The following is a 24918-nucleotide window of genomic DNA, read 5'->3' on the forward strand; positions in this document are numbered from 1 at the left end:
GTCCGCGTGACTGTTTTGGTCTACCTCTCAATACTCAATACTCAATAACACCACCTCTCGTAGATCCAGAAGCATTATTAATCGGTAAAGTTTCCATGACGGTGTTGAGTCTTGGGGGTCTGCAATCAGTTAACCTAGTGGGTAAAGAACCAACCTCTCGAGTATGAGGGCGTAGGTTCGATTCCAGGTCAGGCAAGTACCAATGCAACTTTTCTAAGTTTGTATGTACTTTCTAAGTATATCTTAGACACCAATGGCTGATAAAAAGGTGAAGGAAAACATTTTGAGGAAACCTCCTCCTCCTCCTCCGCCGCGCGCATGCGCTCCCGCTCGGTGCTGATGCGGTGATGTTGACCCCCCGAGCCCGCTGTGACGTCGAAGCCGGAACAGTCAACGTTAAAGCACACCTGAAAAAGCTGTTGACACATACAAATCGGCCATTTTGACTACCCCCACTTTAGAATGGTATAAATGTTTCAAGAACTGGTTTTAATGCATGCAAAAGTACATTAAATATCGCGGAGAATTTAAGCTCACTTGGACACATTGCCATTATCAAATCAGCCGTTGCCATATCGTCTTTATCAGACCATGCGCACGACTCCACTGCTGAGTACGGCTTAGGTATAGTTCCATTTACGTATTTCCATACCTGATTTCTCGTGAGCAACGCCTGCACTTGAACCTTCTAGGTTTCATAATTTGTACCATTCAAATTCTAAATTTTCGATGTAAACGTCGTCTGGGCCATAACCTGTCAATGGGAGCTTCTTCCCACCCCAGAGAGTAACACACAATAGAATCCACAATAATATTTATTTAGGAGAAAATTATAAATACATTTTCATGAAAGCACAATGACATAATACAACACAGACAACCCATTTTTTTTTATATTATTCTTTTTAAGTACTCCAAATTCAAAATTGGTTAATAGGCCAGTCACTGAGGCCAGTAGGCCGACAAGTATTAAGAATTGAAACTTTAACATAATTTTATTTAACTTCAACTTTATTATGATTTGAATTCAATTAGGTTTTTCTTTTTCAATGTTATTTCTTCCACATTTTGTTTTTGCATGTGATCTCATAGTTTTAGTCCAATTTTTAGTTTTAATTTGTCCCTAGGAGCCTGATTGTGTGTACTTACATCAATTTCTAATCTTTATACATTTAATCTTAAGTAGTGCATGATGTGCTTACCTGTAAGAGATTGATACACTAGGCCCTAATTTATTTAATGTAATCCATAATTGTTGAGTGTACTCAATTGTTGGTCAGCCAAATAAATAAAATAAAAATAAAAAATACCATCATCCAAGCAGGTTTTTATTAAGTATGAGATGAGATTTTAAGTAGAAAATAAAACCCATATAGGCAAATTTTAGTCATTTATTTTGCCATAGATATGTACAATAGTCGTAGTAAGAGCATATATTAGAAAATCTAACAAAATATTTTGGAACAATATTTATAGGGCAGATTTGTATAGCCCACCAATAGCAATGTCATATATCATTGGATAGGCCTTTTTATCTTTTTGTTTGAACAAAAGCTGTCATAGTAAATGTTGTTCCAGTTAAAAAGACCTATCCAACGATATATATGACTTTGCTATTGGTGGGGTTTATCATTACGCCTAATACCCAGTTGGTACGTAGTAAAGAAAACATTAATAATACTGTGAAATGAATATCGACGGTGAATAGTCAATAAAAATACTACTTTTGTCTAAAAGCAAGGAGGTTACTCAATTCGACCCTATACATGCTTTTTTTATGTTTCAAATTAAAAAAATTGAAAATTCCATTCTTGTATTTATTTATTGACTCTTCGTCGTGTGCGTTCGCGCAGCGGAATGTTGTTGAATTGAAAGATTTTAATTATGCAGATAATTAGTGTAAGACGTTCTATAATTGTGTATGGTAAATAAAAAATTGTGTACGCAGCCATTGTGGAGAAATTCACCAAAAACAGATTCCGCTGGGCGAACGTTGTCCTGGCGGAACTTTTTTTTAAGTTTTCATATAAAGCGCTTACATAGAGAGCTGTAGATTTTTACATACGTTGTTTTGAATTTGTTTATATTTGTTTAAAAAACAGATTTATATACCTTCCAGTGTCCATACCCAATTATTAATGCTATCGTGGCTATCAGACAACTTAGGCACTAATCTTATTGCTTTATAAGCAGGATTTTCTTTGTGTAATAATTTAATGTGATCCCACTTAGCTGTTTTTTCTTTGTTTTCACTTGTATACCTTAAATTCTTCTCCAAAATATTATTTCTAATACATACCTTTTAACAAATGTGCGGGATTATATAGTGGGACAATTTTCTTGTCATTAATTAATATTATTTTTGCATCTTCTCTGACTTCTTGTCCACTTCTCAGCATATGTCCCCTGGTTTCATTAAGGAGAAGATTTAGGGCATGTCTATTATTAGTGCCTTGGTCACATACTGTAGCCACAACACTAAAACCAGTTTCCTGCAAATGTTCAATAATGGTTTTAATTTGCACAGCCAACTCTGGACCTTTAGTGGCCGCTTCTGAAAAAGTATATGCAACAGGTTGCTTATATTTTCTTATTAGACCCCTGATCATGAAGACTTGTGCATGGTCTGCAAAGTCGGGTTTTGTCTCAAGACTATTATTGACAAAACCTATCACTAAGTCTTTTCTTTCATTATATGAAATATTGGGTTTTAAAGACATTTTGTCAAACATTAATACGCAGAGTTTGTCTGCTGGCTTCATTTTTTTTGCCCTTTCTTTTAACTGGCCAAATATATTTGTATTAATGCCAGGTTTTATATTGGCTTGATTTAAAAAAATTGTCACTATTTGCTGAGAAGGCAAAACTAACATTCTTCGCAGAAAGCGATAGCCTTTGGGACTTTGTTTCAACATTGCCAAAGTTAATATTTTTTCTTCGATCAAAAATCTTCTGCCTTTTTGTTTTTTTTTATGTTCTCTGAATTGCAACATTGTCAAAATTTTAGCAGCACTACAAAATATTTTCATTGTTTACAGTAGTTATAAAGTTGCTACTGTTCATCAAGTTTTTGGCTGCTTTTAACTGCATTGATTGCTTCTGCGCTCTATTTAGGCATTTTGAGAGTTTTACTCGCATTTTTATTAATTTTTTATATAAATTATGTTCCTTTTTACTCAATTTTATATTTTTCACTACTTGAACCTGAAAATAAAATAAAGTTTTGGTTTAAACGAGAAGTCGTGTTTGAAATGGGATCGCTTGCGACAGCAGGAACGTAAATCTTCTCTTCAAATTTTACGTATCCAACAGCATTAATAATGCGACGGATAGGTTCTGGTACGATGGTGATAGATTGTGCTGCTCGTAACATATCACTGGTGACACCAGGTTGTTTTATATGGTCCACTAAACGTGGAACAACAGGAAGATCAGATTTGATGGCCTCAAGCTTAGCTTCAAATAGGCCAAGGAATACCCTGTACATTGAATAGCAGGATGGGACTCTAATATTTTCATGGTAAGATATTGATATGAAGGTAAGATGACAAACTCCCAATCCTATACCACGTGTGGTGACTGACAGAGTGATGGCTTTCAACGTCTGTTGCTCACTAAGACGGGCTAAGGCATCGTCCTCAGACGTGCCAACAAACATCTTCTTTTTGATTTCCTCCTGAAGATTGAACATTGTCACTGCGCCTTTTTCTTGTCGCATAGTGGCGACTCTGCCTCTTTGATATAAGCGGCGTCCGCGTGACTGTTTTGGTCTACCTCTCAATACTCAATACTCAATAACACCACCTCTCGTAGATCCAGAAGCATTATTAATCGGTAAAGTTTCCATGACGGTGTTGAGTCTTGGGGGTCTGCAATCAGTTAACCTAGTGGGTAAAGAACCAACCTCTCGAGTATGAGGGCGTAGGTTCGATTCCAGGTCAGGCAAGTACCAATGCAACTTTTCTAAGTTTGTATGTACTTTCTAAGTATATCTTAGACACCAATGGCTGATAAAAAGGTGAAGGAAAACATTTTGAGGAAACCTCCTCCTCCTCCTCCGCCGCGCGCATGCGCTCCCGCTCGGTGCTGATGCGGTGATGTTGACCCCCCGAGCCCGCTGTGACGTCGAAGCCGGAACAGTCAACGTTAAAGCACACCTGAAAAAGCTGTTGACACATACAAATCGGCCATTTTGACTACCCCCACTTTAGAATGGTATAAATGTTTCAAGAACTGGTTTTAATGCATGCAAAAGTACATTAAATATCGCGGAGAATTTAAGCTCACTTGGACACATTGCCATTATCAAATCAGCCGTTGCCATATCGTCTTTATCAGACCATGCGCACGACTCCACTGCTGAGTACGGCTTAGGTATAGTTCCATTTACGTATTTCCATACCTGATTTCTCGTGAGCAACGCCTGCACTTGAACCTTCTAGGTTTCATAATTTGTACCATTCAAATTCTAAATTTTCGATGTAAACGTCGTCTGGGCCATAACCTGTCAATGGGAGCTTCTTCCCACCCCAGAGAGTAACACACAATAGAATCCACAATAATATTTATTTAGGAGAAAATTATAAATACATTTTCATGAAAGCACAATGACATAATACAACACAGACAACCCATTTTTTTTTATATTATTCTTTTTAAGTACTCCAAATTCAAAATTGGTTAATAGGCCAGTCACTGAGGCCAGTAGGCCGACAAGTATTAAGAATTGAAACTTTAACATAATTTTATTTAACTTCAACTTTATTATGATTTGAATTCAATTAGGTTTTTCTTTTTCAATGTTATTTCTTCCACATTTTGTTTTTGCATGTGATCTCATAGTTTTAGTCCAATTTTTAGTTTTAATTTGTCCCTAGGAGCCTGATTGTGTGTACTTACATCAATTTCTAATCTTTATACATTTAATCTTAAGTAGTGCATGATGTGCTTACCTGTAAGAGATTGATACACTAGGCCCTAATTTATTTAATGTAATCCATAATTGTTGAGTGTACTCAATTGTTGGTCAGCCAAATAAATAAAATAAAAATAAAAAATACCATCATCCAAGCAGGTTTTTATTAAGTATGAGATGAGATTTTAAGTAGAAAATAAAACCCATATAGGCAAATTTTAGTCATTTATTTTGCCATAGATATGTACAATAGTCGTAGTAAGAGCATATATTAGAAAATCTAACAAAATATTTTGGAACAATATTTATAGGGCAGATTTGTATAGCCCACCAATAGCAATGTCATATATCATTGGATAGGCCTTATCTTTTTGTTTGAACAAAAGCTGTCATAGTAAATGTTGTTCCAGTTAAAAAGACCTATCCAACGATATATATGACTTTGCTATTGGTGGGGTTTATCATTACGCCTAATACCCAGTTGGTACGTAGTAAAGAAAACATTAATAATACTGTGAAATGAATATCGACGGTGAATAGTCAATAAAAATACTACTTTTGTCTAAAAGCAAGGAGGTTACTCAATTCGACCCTATACATGCTTTTTTTATGTTTCAAATTAAAAAAATTGAAAATTCCATTCTTGTATTTATTTATTGACTCTTCGTCGTGTGCGTTCGCGCAGCGGAATGTTGTTGAATTGAAAGATTTTAATTATGCAGATAATTAGTGTAAGACGTTCTATAATTGTGTATGGTAAATAAAAAATTGTGTACGCAGCCATTGTGGAGAAATTCACCAAAAACAGATTCCGCTGGGCGAACGTTGTCCTGGCGGAACTTTTTTTTAAGTTTTCATATAAAGCGCTTACATAGAGAGCTGTAGATTTTTACATACGTTGTTTTGAATTTGTTTATATTTGTTTAAAAAACAGATTTATATACCTTCCAGTGTCCATACCCAATTATTAATGCTATCGTGGCTATCAGACAACTTAGGCACTAATCTTATTGCTTTATAAGCAGGATTTTCTTTGTGTAATAATTTAATGTGATCCCACTTAGCTGTTTTTTCTTTGTTTTCACTTGTATACCTTAAATTCTTCTCCAAAATATTATTTCTAATACATACCTTTTAACAAATGTGCGGGATTATATAGTGGGACAATTTTCTTGTCATTAATTAATATTATTTTTGCATCTTCTCTGACTTCTTGTCCACTTCTCAGCATATGTCCCCTGGTTTCATTAAGGAGAAGATTTAGGGCATGTCTATTATTAGTGCCTTGGTCACATACTGTAGCCACAACACTAAAACCAGTTTCCTGCAAATGTTCAATAATGGTTTTAATTTGCACAGCCAACTCTGGACCTTTAGTGGCCGCTTCTGAAAAAGTATATGCAACAGGTTGCTTATATTTTCTTATTAGACCCCTGATCATGAAGACTTGTGCATGGTCTGCAAAGTCGGGTTTTGTCTCAAGACTATTATTGACAAAACCTATCACTAAGTCTTTTCTTTCATTATATGAAATATTGGGTTTTAAAGACATTTTGTCAAACATTAATACGCAGAGTTTGTCTGCTGGCTTCATTTTTTTTGCCCTTTCTTTTAACTGGCCAAATATATTTGTATTAATGCCAGGTTTTATATTGGCTTGATTTAAAAAAATTGTCACTATTTGCTGAGAAGGCAAAACTAACATTCTTCGCAGAAAGCGATAGCCTTTGGGACTTTGTTTCAACATTGCCAAAGTTAATATTTTTTCTTCGATCAAAAATCTTCTGCCTTTTTGTTTTTTTTATGTTCTCTGAATTGCAACATTGTCAAAATTTTAGCAGCACTACAAAATATTTTCATTGTTTACAGTAGTTATAAAGTTGCTACTGTTCATCAAGTTTTTGGCTGCTTTTAACTGCATTGATTGCTTCTGCGCTCTATTTAGGCATTTTGAGAGTTTTACTCGCATTTTTATTAATTTTTTATATAAATTATGTTCCTTTTTACTCAATTTTATATTTTTCACTACTTGAACCTGAAAATAAAATAAAGTTTTGGTTTAAACGAGAAGTCGTGTTTGAAATGGGATCGCTTGCGACAGCAGGAACGTAAATCTTCTCTTCAAATTTTACGTATCCAACAGCATTAATAATGCGACGGATAGGTTCTGGTACGATGGTGATAGATTGTGCTGCTCGTAACATATCACTGGTGACACCAGGTTGTTTTATATGGTCCACTAAACGTGGAACAACAGGAAGATCAGATTTGATGGCCTCAAGCTTAGCTTCAAATAGGCCAAGGAATACCCTGTACATTGAATAGCAGGATGGGACTCTAATATTTTCATGGTAAGATATTGATATGAAGGTAAGATGACAAACTCCCAATCCTATACCACGTGTGGTGACTGACAGAGTGATGGCTTTCAACGTCTGTTGCTCACTAAGACGGGCTAAGGCATCGTCCTCAGACGTGCCAACAAACATCTTCTTTTTGATTTCCTCCTGAAGATTGAACATTGTCACTGCGCCTTTTTCTTGTCGCATAGTGGCGACTCTGCCTCTTTGATATAAGCGGCGTCCGCGTGACTGTTTTGGTCTACCTCTCAATACTCAATACTCAATAACACCACCTCTCGTAGATCCAGAAGCATTATTAATCGGTAAAGTTTCCATGACGGTGTTGAGTCTTGGGGGTCTGCAATCAGTTAACCTAGTGGGTAAAGAACCAACCTCTCGAGTATGAGGGCGTAGGTTCGATTCCAGGTCAGGCAAGTACCAATGCAACTTTTCTAAGTTTGTATGTACTTTCTAAGTATATCTTAGACACCAATGGCTGATAAAAAGGTGAAGGAAAACATTTTGAGGAAACCTCCTCCTCCTCCTCCGCCGCGCGCATGCGCTCCCGCTCGGTGCTGATGCGGTGATGTTGACCCCCCGAGCCCGCTGTGACGTCGAAGCCGGAACAGTCAACGTTAAAGCACACCTGAAAAAGCTGTTGACACATACAAATCGGCCATTTTGACTACCCCCACTTTAGAATGGTATAAATGTTTCAAGAACTGGTTTTAATGCATGCAAAAGTACATTAAATATCGCGGAGAATTTAAGCTCACTTGGACACATTGCCATTATCAAATCAGCCGTTGCCATATCGTCTTTATCAGACCATGCGCACGACTCCACTGCTGAGTACGGCTTAGGTATAGTTCCATTTACGTATTTCCATACCTGATTTCTCGTGAGCAACGCCTGCACTTGAACCTTCTAGGTTTCATAATTTGTACCATTCAAATTCTAAATTTTCGATGTAAACGTCGTCTGGGCCATAACCTGTCAATGGGAGCTTCTTCCCACCCCAGAGAGTAACACACAATAGAATCCACAATAATATTTATTTAGGAGAAAATTATAAATACATTTTCATGAAAGCACAATGACATAATACAACACAGACAACCCATTTTTTTTTATATTATTCTTTTTAAGTACTCCAAATTCAAAATTGGTTAATAGGCCAGTCACTGAGGCCAGTAGGCCGACAAGTATTAAGAATTGAAACTTTAACATAATTTTATTTAACTTCAACTTTATTATGATTTGAATTCAATTAGGTTTTTCTTTTTCAATGTTATTTCTTCCACATTTTGTTTTTGCATGTGATCTCATAGTTTTAGTCCAATTTTTAGTTTTAATTTGTCCCTAGGAGCCTGATTGTGTGTACTTACATCAATTTCTAATCTTTATACATTTAATCTTAAGTAGTGCATGATGTGCTTACCTGTAAGAGATTGATACACTAGGCCCTAATTTATTTAATGTAATCCATAATTGTTGAGTGTACTCAATTGTTGGTCAGCCAAATAAATAAAATAAAAATAAAAAATACCATCATCCAAGCAGGTTTTTATTAAGTATGAGATGAGATTTTAAGTAGAAAATAAAACCCATATAGGCAAATTTTAGTCATTTATTTTGCCATAGATATGTACAATAGTCGTAGTAAGAGCATATATTAGAAAATCTAACAAAATATTTTGGAACAATATTTATAGGGCAGATTTGTATAGCCCACCAATAGCAATGTCATATATCATTGGATAGGCCTTTTTATCTTTTTGTTTGAACAAAAGCTGTCATAGTAAATGTTGTTCCAGTTAAAAAGACCTATCCAACGATATATATGACTTTGCTATTGGTGGGGTTTATCATTACGCCTAATACCCAGTTGGTACGTAGTAAAGAAAACATTAATAATACTGTGAAATGAATATCGACGGTGAATAGTCAATAAAAATACTACTTTTGTCTAAAAGCAAGGAGGTTACTCAATTCGACCCTATACATGCTTTTTTTATGTTTCAAATTAAAAAAATTGAAAATTCCATTCTTGTATTTATTTATTGACTCTTCGTCGTGTGCGTTCGCGCAGCGGAATGTTGTTGAATTGAAAGATTTTAATTATGCAGATAATTAGTGTAAGACGTTCTATAATTGTGTATGGTAAATAAAAAATTGTGTACGCAGCCATTGTGGAGAAATTCACCAAAAACAGATTCCGCTGGGCGAACGTTGTCCTGGCGGAACTTTTTTTTAAGTTTTCATATAAAGCGCTTACATAGAGAGCTGTAGATTTTTACATACGTTGTTTTGAATTTGTTTATATTTGTTTAAAAAACAGATTTATATACCTTCCAGTGTCCATACCCAATTATTAATGCTATCGTGGCTATCAGACAACTTAGGCACTAATCTTATTGCTTTATAAGCAGGATTTTCTTTGTGTAATAATTTAATGTGATCCCACTTAGCTGTTTTTTCTTTGTTTTCACTTGTATACCTTAAATTCTTCTCCAAAATATTATTTCTAATACATACCTTTTAACAAATGTGCGGGATTATATAGTGGGACAATTTTCTTGTCATTAATTAATATTATTTTTGCATCTTCTCTGACTTCTTGTCCACTTCTCAGCATATGTCCCCTGGTTTCATTAAGGAGAAGATTTAGGGCATGTCTATTATTAGTGCCTTGGTCACATACTGTAGCCACAACACTAAAACCAGTTTCCTGCAAATGTTCAATAATGGTTTTAATTTGCACAGCCAACTCTGGACCTTTAGTGGCCGCTTCTGAAAAAGTATATGCAACAGGTTGCTTATATTTTCTTATTAGACCCCTGATCATGAAGACTTGTGCATGGTCTGCAAAGTCGGGTTTTGTCTCAAGACTATTATTGACAAAACCTATCACTAAGTCTTTTCTTTCATTATATGAAATATTGGGTTTTAAAGACATTTTGTCAAACATTAATACGCAGAGTTTGTCTGCTGGCTTCATTTTTTTTGCCCTTTCTTTTAACTGGCCAAATATATTTGTATTAATGCCAGGTTTTATATTGGCTTGATTTAAAAAAATTGTCACTATTTGCTGAGAAGGCAAAACTAACATTCTTCGCAGAAAGCGATAGCCTTTGGGACTTTGTTTCAACATTGCCAAAGTTAATATTTTTTCTTCGATCAAAAATCTTCTGCCTTTTTGTTTTTTTTATGTTCTCTGAATTGCAACATTGTCAAAATTTTAGCAGCACTACAAAATATTTTCATTGTTTACAGTAGTTATAAAGTTGCTACTGTTCATCAAGTTTTTGGCTGCTTTTAACTGCATTGATTGCTTCTGCGCTCTATTTAGGCATTTTGAGAGTTTTACTCGCATTTTTATTAATTTTTTATATAAATTATGTTCCTTTTTACTCAATTTTATATTTTTCACTACTTGAACCTGAAAATAAAATAAAGTTTTGGTTTAAACGAGAAGTCGTGTTTGAAATGGGATCGCTTGCGACAGCAGGAACGTAAATCTTCTCTTCAAATTTTACGTATCCAACAGCATTAATAATGCGACGGATAGGTTCTGGTACGATGGTGATAGATTGTGCTGCTCGTAACATATCACTGGTGACACCAGGTTGTTTTATATGGTCCACTAAACGTGGAACAACAGGAAGATCAGATTTGATGGCCTCAAGCTTAGCTTCAAATAGGCCAAGGAATACCCTGTACATTGAATAGCAGGATGGGACTCTAATATTTTCATGGTAAGATATTGATATGAAGGTAAGATGACAAACTCCCAATCCTATACCACGTGTGGTGACTGACAGAGTGATGGCTTTCAACGTCTGTTGCTCACTAAGACGGGCTAAGGCATCGTCCTCAGACGTGCCAACAAACATCTTCTTTTTGATTTCCTCCTGAAGATTGAACATTGTCACTGCGCCTTTTTCTTGTCGCATAGTGGCGACTCTGCCTCTTTGATATAAGCGGCGTCCGCGTGACTGTTTTGGTCTACCTCTCAATACTCAATACTCAATAACACCACCTCTCGTAGATCCAGAAGCATTATTAATCGGTAAAGTTTCCATGACGGTGTTGAGTCTTGGGGGTCTGCAATCAGTTAACCTAGTGGGTAAAGAACCAACCTCTCGAGTATGAGGGCGTAGGTTCGATTCCAGGTCAGGCAAGTACCAATGCAACTTTTCTAAGTTTGTATGTACTTTCTAAGTATATCTTAGACACCAATGGCTGATAAAAAGGTGAAGGAAAACATTTTGAGGAAACCTGGACTATATACCTAGTCTGAAATCACCAACCCGCATTGAGCAAGCGTGGTGATTAATGCTCAATCCTTCTCCGAGTGAGAGGAGGCCTGTGCCCAGCAGTCGGACGATAAAAAGGCTGTAACGGTAACGGTAACGGTTCGTGTTTGAAATGGCTTTCGACGAAGAGAAATTAATTATGTTAGTCAGTCAGTATCCTGAGATATATGATCCTCAAAATGAACATTATATGAATTCTCTTAGGAAAAACAACATTTGGAGGGAAATTGGCGAGGAAATGGGAGTATCGAGGAAGTAAATTTCATGCATCTTTCTGAGTTGGTACAAGATTGTATTTATTTTCATCAACTTTTTAGTATGGGAAAGCCAATGTGATTTCTTAATTCTATGTGGGTAGGCTTAGAATAAAAACGCTAGAAACCTTGTATTATTTGAATTTATTTAGAATTAAATATGCTTATTAGAATTTATATTTGCGTGCATGTAAAGAAAGTAGACACATTCGGCTAATACACACAAATAAAATGAAGTAGACACACGTTGTGACTATGCATTATTATTCTTTATAGGTAGGTAGGTATCTGAACGTATTATCGTTGACGACATCCCCTGTTTACAGTTTCATTTTTCCAGGCCAAACTACCTTGAGGAGAATTGAAATAATCTTTAAATCTATCCCGTACGTGCATAGCGTTATATACGAAGTTACCCCCAATACGAGGAAGGCCTCGTAATTGTGTCTCTTCAGTGTCTTCATTATCAAACGACACGTTGTCGTGTCTAAGGAAATTATGTAACACAGTAGTAGCAAGAATTACGTAGTCTACGTGTTCCGCACTAAGACAGATATTACGATAATAAATTCTGATTTTTTGGCATAATATGCCGAATGCGTTTTCTGAAACTCTTCGTGCTCTACTATGTCTGTAATTGTATACTTGTTTTGATTGATCATTTAACCATGTCCCAGGGTAAGGTCTCATTAAATAAGTTTTTAGTGGGAAAGCTTCATCCCCAACTATCACGTGAGGTAGTTTATTTGGCGATCCAGGTAATTCTTTAGGGTCTGGTATATTTAAAGTATTGGATTCTAATGATAATGCTAGTTTTGATCGCGAATATATCCCTGCATCACTATTTTTACCCAGATCACCAACATTCACATATGTATATAAATTTGTAATTTGCGTCCACTAGAGCAAGTAGTACAATTGAAAAGAACTTCTTGTAATTAAAAAATAGTGAGCCACTATTCGGTGGCGCGAAAATTTCTATGTGCTTCCCATCTAGTGCACCAATACAGTTAGGTTGGTTTTTCATTTTTCGTAAAATTCTTTTGCAATGTCCATCCATTTCTGTTCATCTGGAATGGGCATGACTATTTTGGACAACCCTTCCCACAAAGCTACACAAGTAGTATGTACAATTTCTTGCACGGTTGTATAACCCAAACAAAAAGATTCTGCGATGGTCTTGAACGAATCTCCAGTAGCAAGGAACCTGAAATAATTACAAAAATGTTACATTTTCATTTTCAGATATTGTGTGCAAAGAAAAATGGAAATCTTTGAGAGACAGTTATCATCGAAATATTAAAAATCGAAAATCAAAGAGTGGAGCTGGTGCCACAAAAATAAAAAATGGAAGTTCGATCGTCAAATGGAGTTTTTAATACCATATTTGCATGAGAGGACAACAAAAGATAACTTTGAAAATGCTGACAGATTGTATCAGATTTAGAATATGAACACCTAACAAGAAACTCGACATCATTCATGCACCAAACAAAAACATAGCAAGAAAATATCCATCTGATGATTTCAGTAAAGAACTTGTAAAATAACTTCATCTGAGGCTAAAACACTACAGAATTCTCCAACTCCACCCTCATCGAAGCCAAAGCAACTATTTTCTGTATTAAAACCAAAAACACAAGATTTTCATGTTCAGCCTACTGATGTTTTAAGTCAGTAAACTTTTATTATTGTTGCCAACAACGAATCCCAAATTGTTTTGGACAATTCACAAAACAGATTCATATTAACACCTGATGGCTATCTGATTTCGGAAAACGTTATCAGTATGAGGAACAATAATTAATGAATAATTAGTTACCTAATACCTACTAAGAAATAAATATAAATAAGAAATAAATAAAACATACCCGATTGTAACCATGAGTCTTTCTTCCACATTTATCGCTTTTCGGAAAAATGTATCCTGTTTTTCTATAAGGGGCTTCATAATTTGTAACAAGTCATCAAATCTATTTTGAGACATTCTAAAGTATGTGTGAAACCTTTTCTGATCATTTTTAAGCCGCGGCAAAAGTGTATGATATTCCCCTTCTTCATATCGTGAATACGGAGTGTCATGAACCCATCTATTCTTTTTTGTTTGCTGTTTTTCCATTCTTTCTTCTTCTTCATAAAGCAAAGATACTATTACAATATCCAAGTCACTTTCGTCCGCCTTACTCAAAATAACATTCAAATCAGTTTCATCCATCTTCTTTAGAAATTGCCAAGCGAGTGACAGACAAAAGGACATTGCCACCCGTTGGGCCCCTTATTTGTGATAGAGTGTCAAGAATATTTTATTATTAAAAATCAAGTCCTAATTTTATAAAACTAACTATTTTTTTTCAGAATTTCTTGTACCCTAGCATTGAAAAACATAATTAATATTTATTTTATTGAATCTAAGCTAGTTCCGCCATTAAAACTTAACCTGAATGTTGCCAGGTAGACGACAGACTATCTCATTTAAATGAACGAGGTGATCGATTGAAAATATCGATTTAATATATAGCATTTTTCTCTTATATCAAAATGTACAAGTATATATATTAAGTATGCACTCGTAAATAGTAAACAAGAAAAGAAGAAAGAAAAGCTGTTTATAACTGTTGAACAAACAATAAAATATCAACACTAACAAAAGTCACCACTAAACTATATCTATAAAACGGTTACACCTAACACCATACATGGAATACAACAATAACACAATAATTAGTAAATGATATTATTTATAACAAATCGATTTAGGAAATCGATTAACAAAATATTTAACATGGTAACATCTACTCGGAACGCGAGTCTATCTGTCAAATCAATACGTCATTCAAATTGTTTTCGTGCCGGTTGTTATGTTATGCGTAGAGTTGAATTTATTCCTCCGTATTTGCTTCTGATCGTTACAATTTGCGTAAAAACTGTCGAGCTGATCGTTTTCGTGCCTCCAGTGGTTTTTTTTTAGATATTGGACTCTTTTCTTAATGATAAGTGAGCACATTGACTCGTGAGCATTGGACTCTTGTTTTTAGTGATATTGTTGTTTTACTCCGGAAAAATGTCTGCACCTGGTAGAAGTCGAGTAAACTACTCTTTGTCTCGCCGGTGTGTTAATTGCTCTTTACGTATAGCGCCTAATCTGCGTAGACGTTAAATTGAAGAAATAGATGAACCAATGCTTATCCTTCTAAGATCCTGGGTAACACCTACATTGGTAAGTTTGTTTTATTATGTTTGTGGATTTCACACGTCTCTAAACTGTCTAAACTACCTTACATTTTATTTTGTCATTTTTTCCAGATATCTTCTGATGATATCCTGTGTGTGAAATGTTTTGTATTATTACAAAACCAGACAGCATCTAACTCAAATCTGTCACTTGTATCCCCTGCTCGTGGACACCTAAACATATGCTACGCATGTGGCTTGTCAATAGCAAGTCGCAGAACTCATAGAGTCAGTCAAGATAGTTCCTCAAAGGAATGTTATACTAAGATGGACACCAGCACATCACGTAAGTGTTTATTCTTATTTATTTAAACTTAATGTATGAATGCATATGTATGTTAGCGATGGGCTGAGTGATGATTTTTCTGTATCAATGACTGCGTGACAATGACAAAAAAATATCGATGACAGGAACAATGACAAAATCATCAATGATTTTTGTTTGAGCACATCACGGGCCACGGCACTTCAATTATGAGTAATGATTTAATGAATGAGTAGATGAAATGAAATGATCGCGGAACGGTGTAAAGGCTTAGTGACTTTATCATTTGTTATTTAGTAGTAGGCGTAAAAACTTGGTTGCGTAAATACCAACGCACCTTTCCTACAAGTAATATTCCAATCTTACCTTCATGCTTTGTCCAGGCTTAGGACTGGCAAAGACTAGCAAAATAATACTGGTACCTAATAAAAATATAATATCATTTTGCTTTTCTTTGGCGCATTTAAAAGATTGGTATATTTACAATGATTAAATTGAGGTACTTACTTCTTGGTACCTATTTGTTTTTTTTTTTTTTTTTTGCTTTTTGTTTTTTTTTTGTTTTTTTTTTTTTTTTTATGTGTATATCTACAAATATTTACATTTTCTTGCCTGTTGTGCCTATTCATTGGCTACAATTGACGTTTAAAAACATAAGCTGTTTTACTTTTGAAACTCCTAGGCGAGTGCGTCTTTCGGATACCATGGTACCAGCTCGTGAAAATACCCTTTCACAAGGCACTGATGTTGCCAGCACACAGCACTTAGTAAAAACTAATTTCGTCAAATTTGGGTAAACATGTTCGTGGTTTTTCCACCACTGAAGTGGAGTGTCGTGTTCCGATCCCATTAGAAGGATGTCATCGTCTAGGTACCTTTGAACTTCCGCTATCGCTCTTGATAACGGGGTTCCTTTAGGCTCTATTTTCGCAATTGCTGTCCTATATAAATTCCATATGGATGGTTCAGTATTACTTCCCGAGTTTTGTGTCGTAGCTAGGGTTGGAGTAGTTAATTGTTTAGTTTTTGCAATTGACGCAGCTACCAATTCGATGACAACTTTTTTCGTTTCTTCAGCCAGATGTTGTGGAAACATGAAAATTTTAAACCTCGGATCTAAAAAAGTTGATAGTGCAAGTGTTCTGCTAAATTCCAAATTGCGAAACCTTTCCGAAGTTTCCTTTTTTAGCTTTTTTAAAACCAATTTCACAACATCATGCAACTCTCTCAACTCTAGAGTTTCTAATGTTTGCAAAAGACACTGTGTGATTGGAATCACTTCTCCACCCGTCAAATATTTTTCTCCACTCATACGCGTAGACACTTCATCGAAGGGTTTAAGCACGCACTGCAAATCTTGAATAATTTTCCAATCATTGTCTTCAAGATATGTACCTTTGAAGTTGCTGAGTGGAAGTGTTGCAGTTACAGCCTCTCTAAGTTCAAGAAACCTTTGCAGCATATGAAAGTCAGAGTTCCATCGAGTTTCCACAGACTGAGTGAGTTTTTTTGCTGTTTTTGCCTCCGATTGTTGGACCTGATATTTTACAAACTTTTCTGTGGCCAAAGGGCTACGTTTGTAAAAAGATACAATGTTCTTCACTTTGGTGATTGTCTGTTGCAAATTTTCAACGCTTAATCCACTCTTGACAATTAAATTTAAACTGTGTGCATAACACCCAAAATGGCGCCAATTCAGCTCAGTCGTGATAGCGGAGACTATGTTACTCGCGTTGTCAGACACAACTATGGTAATTTTGTCTGTAATGTTCCAAGTCGATGCACATTTTCTTAATTGAGCTGCTAAGTTTATGGCGGTATGATGTCCAGGGAGGACTTCACACTGCAGGAGAAGCGACTTCAAAATATAGTTTTGATCGATGTAATGAGCTGTTATGGCCATATATGACTCATTTGCTTTTGATGTCCAGCAGTCTGTGGTAAGGCATACACTTTTTGCTTCTTCAGTCATTTTTGTTTTTGTTTCATTAAAAACTTGCTGGTACATTGATGGCAGTAAAGTGTTTGAAAGGTACTTACGACTAGGTAGTTGGTAAATGGGATTTAGACCATGAACAAATGCAACAAAGCCCTCGTCTTCCACAATACTGAATGGTTGAAAATCTAACATGAACAATTTCATAAGTAGTCTATTCAACCTTTCCTGTTCAGATGGTGTAATTTTTTTTCTCTGTGTAAATTGAGCTATTGTAGGTTGTCGAACTAAAGACTGCTGGATAATGTGTGGTTGTGGCAACGGATTACCCTCGGCTGAGTGACTAGCAGAAGAAGCAACAACAGACTGTTGAGTCAGATTTTGGGATCCTGCTTGATTAGAAGGGCCAGCTTCCTGTTCCAAACGTTGTTCTGAACTGTTTTGGTGCATACCCATGTTCCTACGTTCATCTTGAATTTCAACCGTAGGATGTTTTCTTAAAATATGTTTTTTTAAATTTGTTGAGGAAGTTTTATAGGATAATTTTACCCTGCACAGTTTACACACTGCTGTCTTTTCACCAACGGATTCAATGTCAAAATGTACCCAGACGTTGGATGTTTTTCTTAAAGTTGATGCCATTTTTTATTAATAGGTATTTAGGTAAACTGTAACCACTCATTAAATAAGAACGTTAAGTACCTACCATACGTTTTTAATATTTTAGGCACAAACTGCAAATACTAACTTGGTTTTAAAATTTGTAATACACTTCAATATTTACTACGGCATAAGTCAATTAACAAATTACACTACGTACTTCGTAAGTTCGTACGCGTAAAATAAAATTAGGTAAGGATGCTCGTCCTTTCCTAATCAAAAGTTCAATCCAAAACAATGATTCACAAAAAAACAACCTTTCGAGTCAAGTTCGCGCGCAAACTTAAACAACGAAGTGAAAGAATTGTTGCCGTTCCGTGCGCCCAGTCATACGATCGGGCAAGCCTCGCAACAGTCACACATAAGTGTCGCAACGTTGCGATTCGAACCGCCCGCCGCCGGGCCGCCGCTGCGCATTGCGATTGCGACCGAGCACACCCGAGCGGGGCCGAGCGAAACGGCCGAAAATCACCGAAGTTGGCATTCAATTCATTCATTGTCATTCGATTCGAGTAATGATTTAAAAGCATTGATGATTTTGTCGTTGTCATTGCATGATGAAATGATTTTAAAATATCGATGATTTTAACATGTGACATGATATCGGACTCATCTCTAATGTATGTGTGTTGAACTAATTAAATATTAATGAATATCAAGTATCTAAATATAATATTTTTGTTATTAGGTGTTGCATTTGGAACGAGTTTGTCTTCCTTGTTGGGCGGCTGCATCAAGACAAGTCCGGAGGCAACCCGTTGCTGGCAGTAGCCAACACACTGTGGAGTCTGCACCGGAGACTGGTATCATGGATGGAAACATAATTACAGATATGATGATTCCTGTACCACCACCACTGCCACCGCTTTAATGATATAAGCGCTCCAGCACAATTTCTAGACAACATATTCCTTGAAGAATAAATGTCTATTATTTTAATTGGTTGTGTTTTTTCTTATTAAACATCTGTATAGCATTTACTATATTTTAAACTCCTTTATAATTAAGCCCTTTCTAAAATAAACTACAGCTAATCATAGATGGCACAGCGATCTTACTAAGTAGCAGGGCAGTGATTTTACGATGTCGCTTGCAGGAGATGCTGTCATATATGTCATACATACTCGTATATACTAGGTACCTACCAGTTTGCCAACAATCTTGGGGTCGGCTTTTAGTCTAACCGATGCCGCTGAATACAGTATTGCTCAAAGAGTGATTGCCCATCTGACCTCCACACCCGATACACTGGGTTATAACATGTTACCTCTTGGTAAGTGGTTGTCACACTTGCTGGATTCTAGCTACTCATAACAAGTATAAATAATGCACCCAGAATCAGCAGTTTAAATGTAAGTACTAGCAGCCACCCAGCTGAAGTTTGTAATGGATGGTTACCCAAGTGCAATCTGACCAAGTAGCTTAACTTAAGATATCTCCTTGTGGTTGTTGTAACGTAGCCACATGCTCCTCCAACCAATTTAGCCCTAAGTATATTTATTTCTACTGGTGCCAGCAAAACCTACTTCCGCTGACTGCAAGATAAACAGTTTAACATATTATTTAGCAAGAAAAGATGATATCTGATGTTTTTATTTCATTTGGGAATCAATATTAATATTAAAAATATTTTATTGTTTTAACGCAAATTGTTTTTGAAAAAATATTGTCTAATAACCTCAATTTCTTCATCAGAAAAAATTCAATAATTCTCGGAAACTAGGGTGAAAAATTATAAATTGTTTTCAGGGTCTGAAAAGGTAATTGTCGTTCTTCAAAATAAAGTTAAAACCACCATGGCACGCAATTTTTTTCTGGGGGCCCAAATCTCCTAACAAAACGGGCATTCTCCTTTGCTGCAAACTGTCGCAGCACTGCAGTTCAAGTGCGGTATACCTATAGTGTCGTTACGTGTCGCATCGCTCCACTGCCGCGGAGTGTCGCTTAAGTGCGGTCCTACCTTTAAACAAGCGGCAGAACAGTTTTTTGTACCATATTTTGTTTTTTGTTCGCTCCAAGGGCTGAGCAGACAAGAACTGGTCTTTCCGGTCCACACCTCCCATGGATTTGTTGTAAATCAGGACTACACTTGGCTTATAAGTCAGTCGGTTATATTTTTGTTTTTTACCGATTTGTAGGTTACGGTAAGTCGAGATCATGCTAACTAGGTTAGAATCTCGCCATATAATAATCGACAAATCGGCACAGTAGCGTGCCATTACTTCACCTTGTCGAAGATCCGTCTTTGATACTGTCTTCAGTGAATCGGGAACGAATTCCCGATTCGGTCTTAACGTCTCGTAGCTCGTATCTGTGCCTTGCCGTTTTACGCGGTGTCCTGCGTGAGCGACGAACGCGACGCGACGCGACGCGACACGACGCGACGTAATGCGACGCGATGCTATACGCGACAGATGTCCTACGTGATTTTGGTCATTACTTCTCGAATCATGGAGAAGTACAGTACAATTTTGTTTGAAAGTTCATATTTAAAGTACAGACTTTTAAAAAAATATCGTAAAAAGCACAGAAAGAAAACAAATATAATATTTTTACAAAGAAACACATTTGGCGAGTTCCATCATTTATATCCAAAATTAAGAAACGATTCTAAAATGTTTAAACAATATTGTGGAGTGTTACCGACTACTTTCGATTACATTATTTGTTATATTAAGTCTGAATTTCAATTAAAAACAACAAATTTTCAAAAACCCATTTCTATTGAAGAAAGATTACTTTTGACATTGCGGTGAGTACATGGAAATAAAACTACATTATATTGTATTATTGAAAATGTGTATTTTAATTATAATGAAATTATCACTGAGATGAGTCACCAGAAGTGAAGTAGTAAAACTGAATACCCCATCAAAAACAGAATCTTCAATGAGGGGTCATTGAAGATTCTGTGTTTGATGGGGTATTCAGTTTTGATATTTCGTTGATGAGCATCTCTTGAACCTTAGTCCGAAATAATAATTTATTCAGAGATGGTAGTTTTTTCACATACGGCATTATAGACTTGAACCAGTTCAAGTCGTCGTCGTCTTCATTTAAATTTTTCTTCATTAGGTCTATCTTTTCTCGTTCGAGTGTTATTAAGGTTTCTTCAATACTTTTTGCTCCACCTTCTTGTACCTTTTGGTTAGCCAACATTCCAATAGCTCGCGATGGGGTATACGACGGTCCAGGTGTCGAGGTATCATGTAGTATCTGTGCCGTAGGGCCATCAATTGTTTCCAAATTGGTATCATCTGTATTGAACTGCGATTCATCGGTTTGCGTATTGTATGCCGATTGCTCAGAAAGAATAGACATCATTGTATCATCATCAATAATGTCATCTTCATCTAATATGTTATTTTGAATATTACTCGTCGTTTTACGAGGTTTCAAAATTGTCTTCAAAAATTGCATTGATTCAAAATGTGGCCAATCGCCTTGATATTGACCATTTTGATCTGCGTCCGAACCCGATCTTGGCTTTTCTACTTTTTTAAGCTCTCTGTTATACGAATCTCTTAAATTCTTCCACTTCTTTTTTACATCATCAGCTGAAATTAAAACAATATTATTATTTACAGATATTTGGTTACTGGAACACCATATAGAAAGTTATCATTCAATTTCCGTATATCAAAAACTGCCATTTCAAACATAGTGAAAGAAGTGTGTACTGCAATTTGGAAGACTTTAGTAATAAAACATATGCCTATACCTACAACGGAACTGTGGAAAAGTATCGCAAAAGATTTTTGGGAGAAATGGTAATTTCCTAATTGCATTGGTAGCCTTGATGGCAAACACGTACGTATTAAGAAACCAAAAAAATCTGGTTCTATGTACTACAATTATAAGGGATTTTTCTCTATTGTATTACTAGCCTTAACTGACGCAAACTATAAATTTATAATGGTTGATATTGGGGCCTATGGAAAAGATAACGACGCTGGAGTTTTTGACGCATGTACTTTAAAACAAGCAATAGAACATCAAAAATTACAAATACCGGAACCCGACTTTTTACCTAATACCCTCATTAAAGCGCCTTTTGTATTTGTGGGTGATGCTGCATTCCCATTAAAAACATACCTTCTGAAGCCTTACGCACAAAAAAATGTCAGTGAGGGAGATATTAAAGAGCGGTTCAACCATAGATTGTCTCGAGCCAGGATGGTCGTTGAGTGTTCTTTTGGTTCAATAGCGTCAAGATTTGGATTACTTAATACGCCAATTGAGACAGATATTGAAAATACAATTAACACTATAAAAGCTATAACTCTACTTCACAATATAATACGTGATCTTGAGAGTAATTGCGAAAATTTGGCGTCAACTTCATCCCCTGATCTTCGAAGATCAAGAAGATATAATGCCTCAAGTCAGGCAGCCATACATACAAGAGAGATATTCGCGAATTATTTTAATGAACATTGAAGGTTTCGTCACTTAGCGGAAGCGGCAGGCCAGAAGAACAGCCAGTAAAGATTAACAAAATGATTGCAAGAGTCAATTACTAAACTTGTTAATAATGTAATTAAAACTTACCTGTGCATTCTACTGCTTCGGCAACATTCTTCCAACTTCTTTGTACTAATAAACGATTCCTATAATGTTTATGTTTTTTGTCCCACAACAATCTTTGCTCACGCACTGCGGCGATCAACGCTTCTGAATCAACCATTACAATATGTACGATGTGGGTCACTTGTTGAAAAATAAACACTTCTGTATTGTTTATTCTAATCTTACAACCTATCAAATCTTGACAACCCTGCCATGACATTTCTCAGTTTAGAAAACAATACTAAAAAGTTACCAATACACAAATGAGTTCCTATTCCACATACGTTGTAGTTCGTGTTGTCGCATCTGGTCGCACTCAAATCAAGTGCGCGTTACGTCGCGTCTTGCCGCAGACTGTCACATAGGCCACATGTAGGGCATGCCGTTGAGTTGATCGCGTTCGTCGCGTTCGCAGCGTCGCGTCGCGTCGCGTTCGTCGCTCACGCAGGACACCGCGTTAGACATCGCGCTATAATGGTCTATTATAAAAATTTACCATTATTAACGTATGTCCACGGTGAAGTAACGGCTCTACCAAGTCATACACAATTTTGGCAGTGGCGTTGCTGGGACGTGCATTGCTACTGCCAGCTAAAAGTTGCTCAGTCGTTTCCACAGAGTACATTAATATATAGGGTATAGAGTCATCAGCTTAACCTACCTTGACGCGCCATCTGGTGACCAACGACGGAGGTACATCTATTCTGTGCATGTGTGCGTAGTCATTTGTTTTGCATGTGTGCATGCATGTCTACAGGGTTTCATTTCATATTATTTTTTTGGATGTTGTTTTAGATGGTTTCGTTGAATAAAACACAAATTTACACATCTTATTACTTTATTTAGGCCGTACCGACCTTCGTCTTTTTAAATAATATATTGACGCCTCATTTTGAATATCATCATTTGGATCTACATCCTTGGTAGTACTAATTCCATTTAATAATTTATTGGTCCATTTACACCAGTTATATGCAAAAAATCTGCTAGAAAAATCAAATATATATTCAATTAAATCTTTGGAGTGACGACTGCATACCAGAAATTGAGTGTTGACATTAATATATAATATTGTTTTCATATAATTTTTTAAATTGTCTATATGACTTCTCTTTCGCAATATGTGGTGCAGAACATCCTGGATTTCAGAAAAACATTTAGTTAAATTTTCACTGGGGTAGCACAAATACTTTTTTCCCTTTTTATATTCACGACACAACAAGTACCTATTTTTATCTGGATCATTAGTAAATAAATTTAAATTACAATTTTTACATTTTTTGAAAATTGATTTGGTTTTGCGCAAAATATATCCTGTGATATATTCAATTTGAGCTATTTTCCTAGGATCCTGTTTTTTTAAATCGAAATTTTCTATTATGATATCATTGACATCTTCGAAGTCCACTTGGATGATTTCTTTTGCTTCTTTATTATTAGAAAAAATTAATTCATCAAATGAAGCCAGAACAGAACAAAAATCCTCTTCACAATTTGACCCTGGTGAATAATTGCTGCTCATGTTATTAATTAATAGAGAAGCAAAAGCAGCTTCAAACCCATCACAGGTGGGCGAGTTATTCCTGACCCCATGACTTCTTATGCTACCAAAAAAGTTTTCAATGGGATCCTGGTTTAAATGTCTGCACCAAAATGATTTAATTTGATGTTCATTAAATAATTTTTCTCTCAATAATATCATATTATCAACAGTCTTCACCCAATTTTTGATACTAGGAACAGTGTTAGCACTACCTTTGGATGTGACAAATGTCATGGAATTTAAAATAATTTTTGCTTGCATCCAAACATTGTGATGCTGTGATTTCGGTGTCACGTTTCGTAACAAATCTTTTCCTGATCTGTTGTCTGAGTTCTTCATGCTCCCATTTAGTGAATCGAATAAATTATCCATAAAGATAATAAAATCTGCAGTATCTTTAGTTTCTTCAGGTAGTATGCCATTCTCTGAAAAGCGAAATCAGACAAAAATATTAGTTAAGCACAAACTAGAACATAGTTGTAGTAAAACAAATGCTGTTTGCATACTCCATCAGTTCAGGTAGTTAACTAACTAAACAATCTTGATAGGACTTTTTACACAAATACATGTTAAACAAATAAACTGCTGCTTAAAATAATCGTCCAATACATTAAATAATTGTTGTTATTCTATTTACAATTATTTTTAGCTGTACTTTATTTTTAAATTAAAAGTCATACCAAAATTGTTTACCTTTAGTTAACTACCTAAACTACAGATGGAGTATAGTACAAATGATAAAACCAAATTCGCTTTTTTTAAACAAAAAATAATGTTGTTTTTCAAAACATTACAACAATGAGTGTTAAGAATCTGTTGAATATTTTTTATTAACACAGTGTTTTACTGCGAGACAACCTGATGGTAAGCAGCTGTGATAAGCA

The 24918-nt window shown here is 35.8% G+C and overlaps 2 protein-coding genes and 1 pseudogene across 2 annotated transcripts; 1 reads left to right on the forward strand and 2 right to left on the reverse strand.

Moving 5' to 3' along the window:
- Positions 1-11955: 11955 nt before the first annotated feature.
- LOC124640827 lies at positions 11956-14092 on the reverse strand (annotated as a pseudogene).
- A 346-nt stretch (positions 14093-14438) lies between these two features.
- LOC124640828 lies at positions 14439-18861 on the forward strand. Its single transcript, XM_047178764.1, has 3 exons — positions 14439-15047; positions 15134-15347; positions 18611-18861. The coding sequence occupies exons 1-3, from the start codon at positions 15009-15011 to the stop codon at positions 18691-18693; spliced, it is 336 nt and encodes a 111-aa protein (XP_047034720.1). The 5' UTR covers positions 14439-15008; the 3' UTR covers positions 18694-18861.
- A 1947-nt stretch (positions 18862-20808) lies between these two features.
- LOC124641057 lies at positions 20809-22910 on the reverse strand. The gene is made up of 2 exons (XM_047179064.1): positions 22474-22910; positions 20809-21479 (listed from the first exon to the last, which is right to left on the reverse strand). Exons 1-2 carry the CDS (start codon positions 22709-22711, stop codon positions 20809-20811), a joined length of 909 nt encoding a protein of 302 aa, XP_047035020.1. The 5' UTR covers positions 22712-22910.
- Positions 22911-24918: the final 2008 nt, after the last annotated feature.

This window comes from Helicoverpa zea, chromosome 21, assembly GCF_022581195.2.
Source record: "Helicoverpa zea isolate HzStark_Cry1AcR chromosome 21, ilHelZeax1.1, whole genome shotgun sequence".
In the NCBI taxonomy this organism is placed as follows: domain Eukaryota; kingdom Metazoa; phylum Arthropoda; class Insecta; order Lepidoptera; family Noctuidae; genus Helicoverpa; species Helicoverpa zea.

Bases quoted from the DNA above. Each gene is read 5' to 3' on its own strand.
- LOC124640828 (XM_047178764.1), top strand. From the start codon at position 15,009: ATGCTTATCCTTCTAAGATCCTGGGTAACACCTACATTG. The intron at 15,048-15,133 runs GTAAGTTTGTTT...CATTTTTTCCAG, and splicing joins CCTGGGTAACACCTACATTG to ATATCTTCTGATGATATCCT. The intron at 15,348-18,610 runs GTAAGTGTTTAT...TTTTGTTATTAG, and splicing joins GATGGACACCAGCACATCAC to GTGTTGCATTTGGAACGAGT.
- LOC124641057 (XM_047179064.1), bottom strand. From the start codon at position 22,711: ATGTCATGGCAGGGTTGTCAAGATTTGATAGGTTGTAAGATTAGAATA. The intron at 21,480-22,473 runs GTAAGTTTTAAT...TTTTAATTTCAG, and splicing joins CGAAGCAGTAGAATGCACAG to CTGATGATGTAAAAAAGAAG.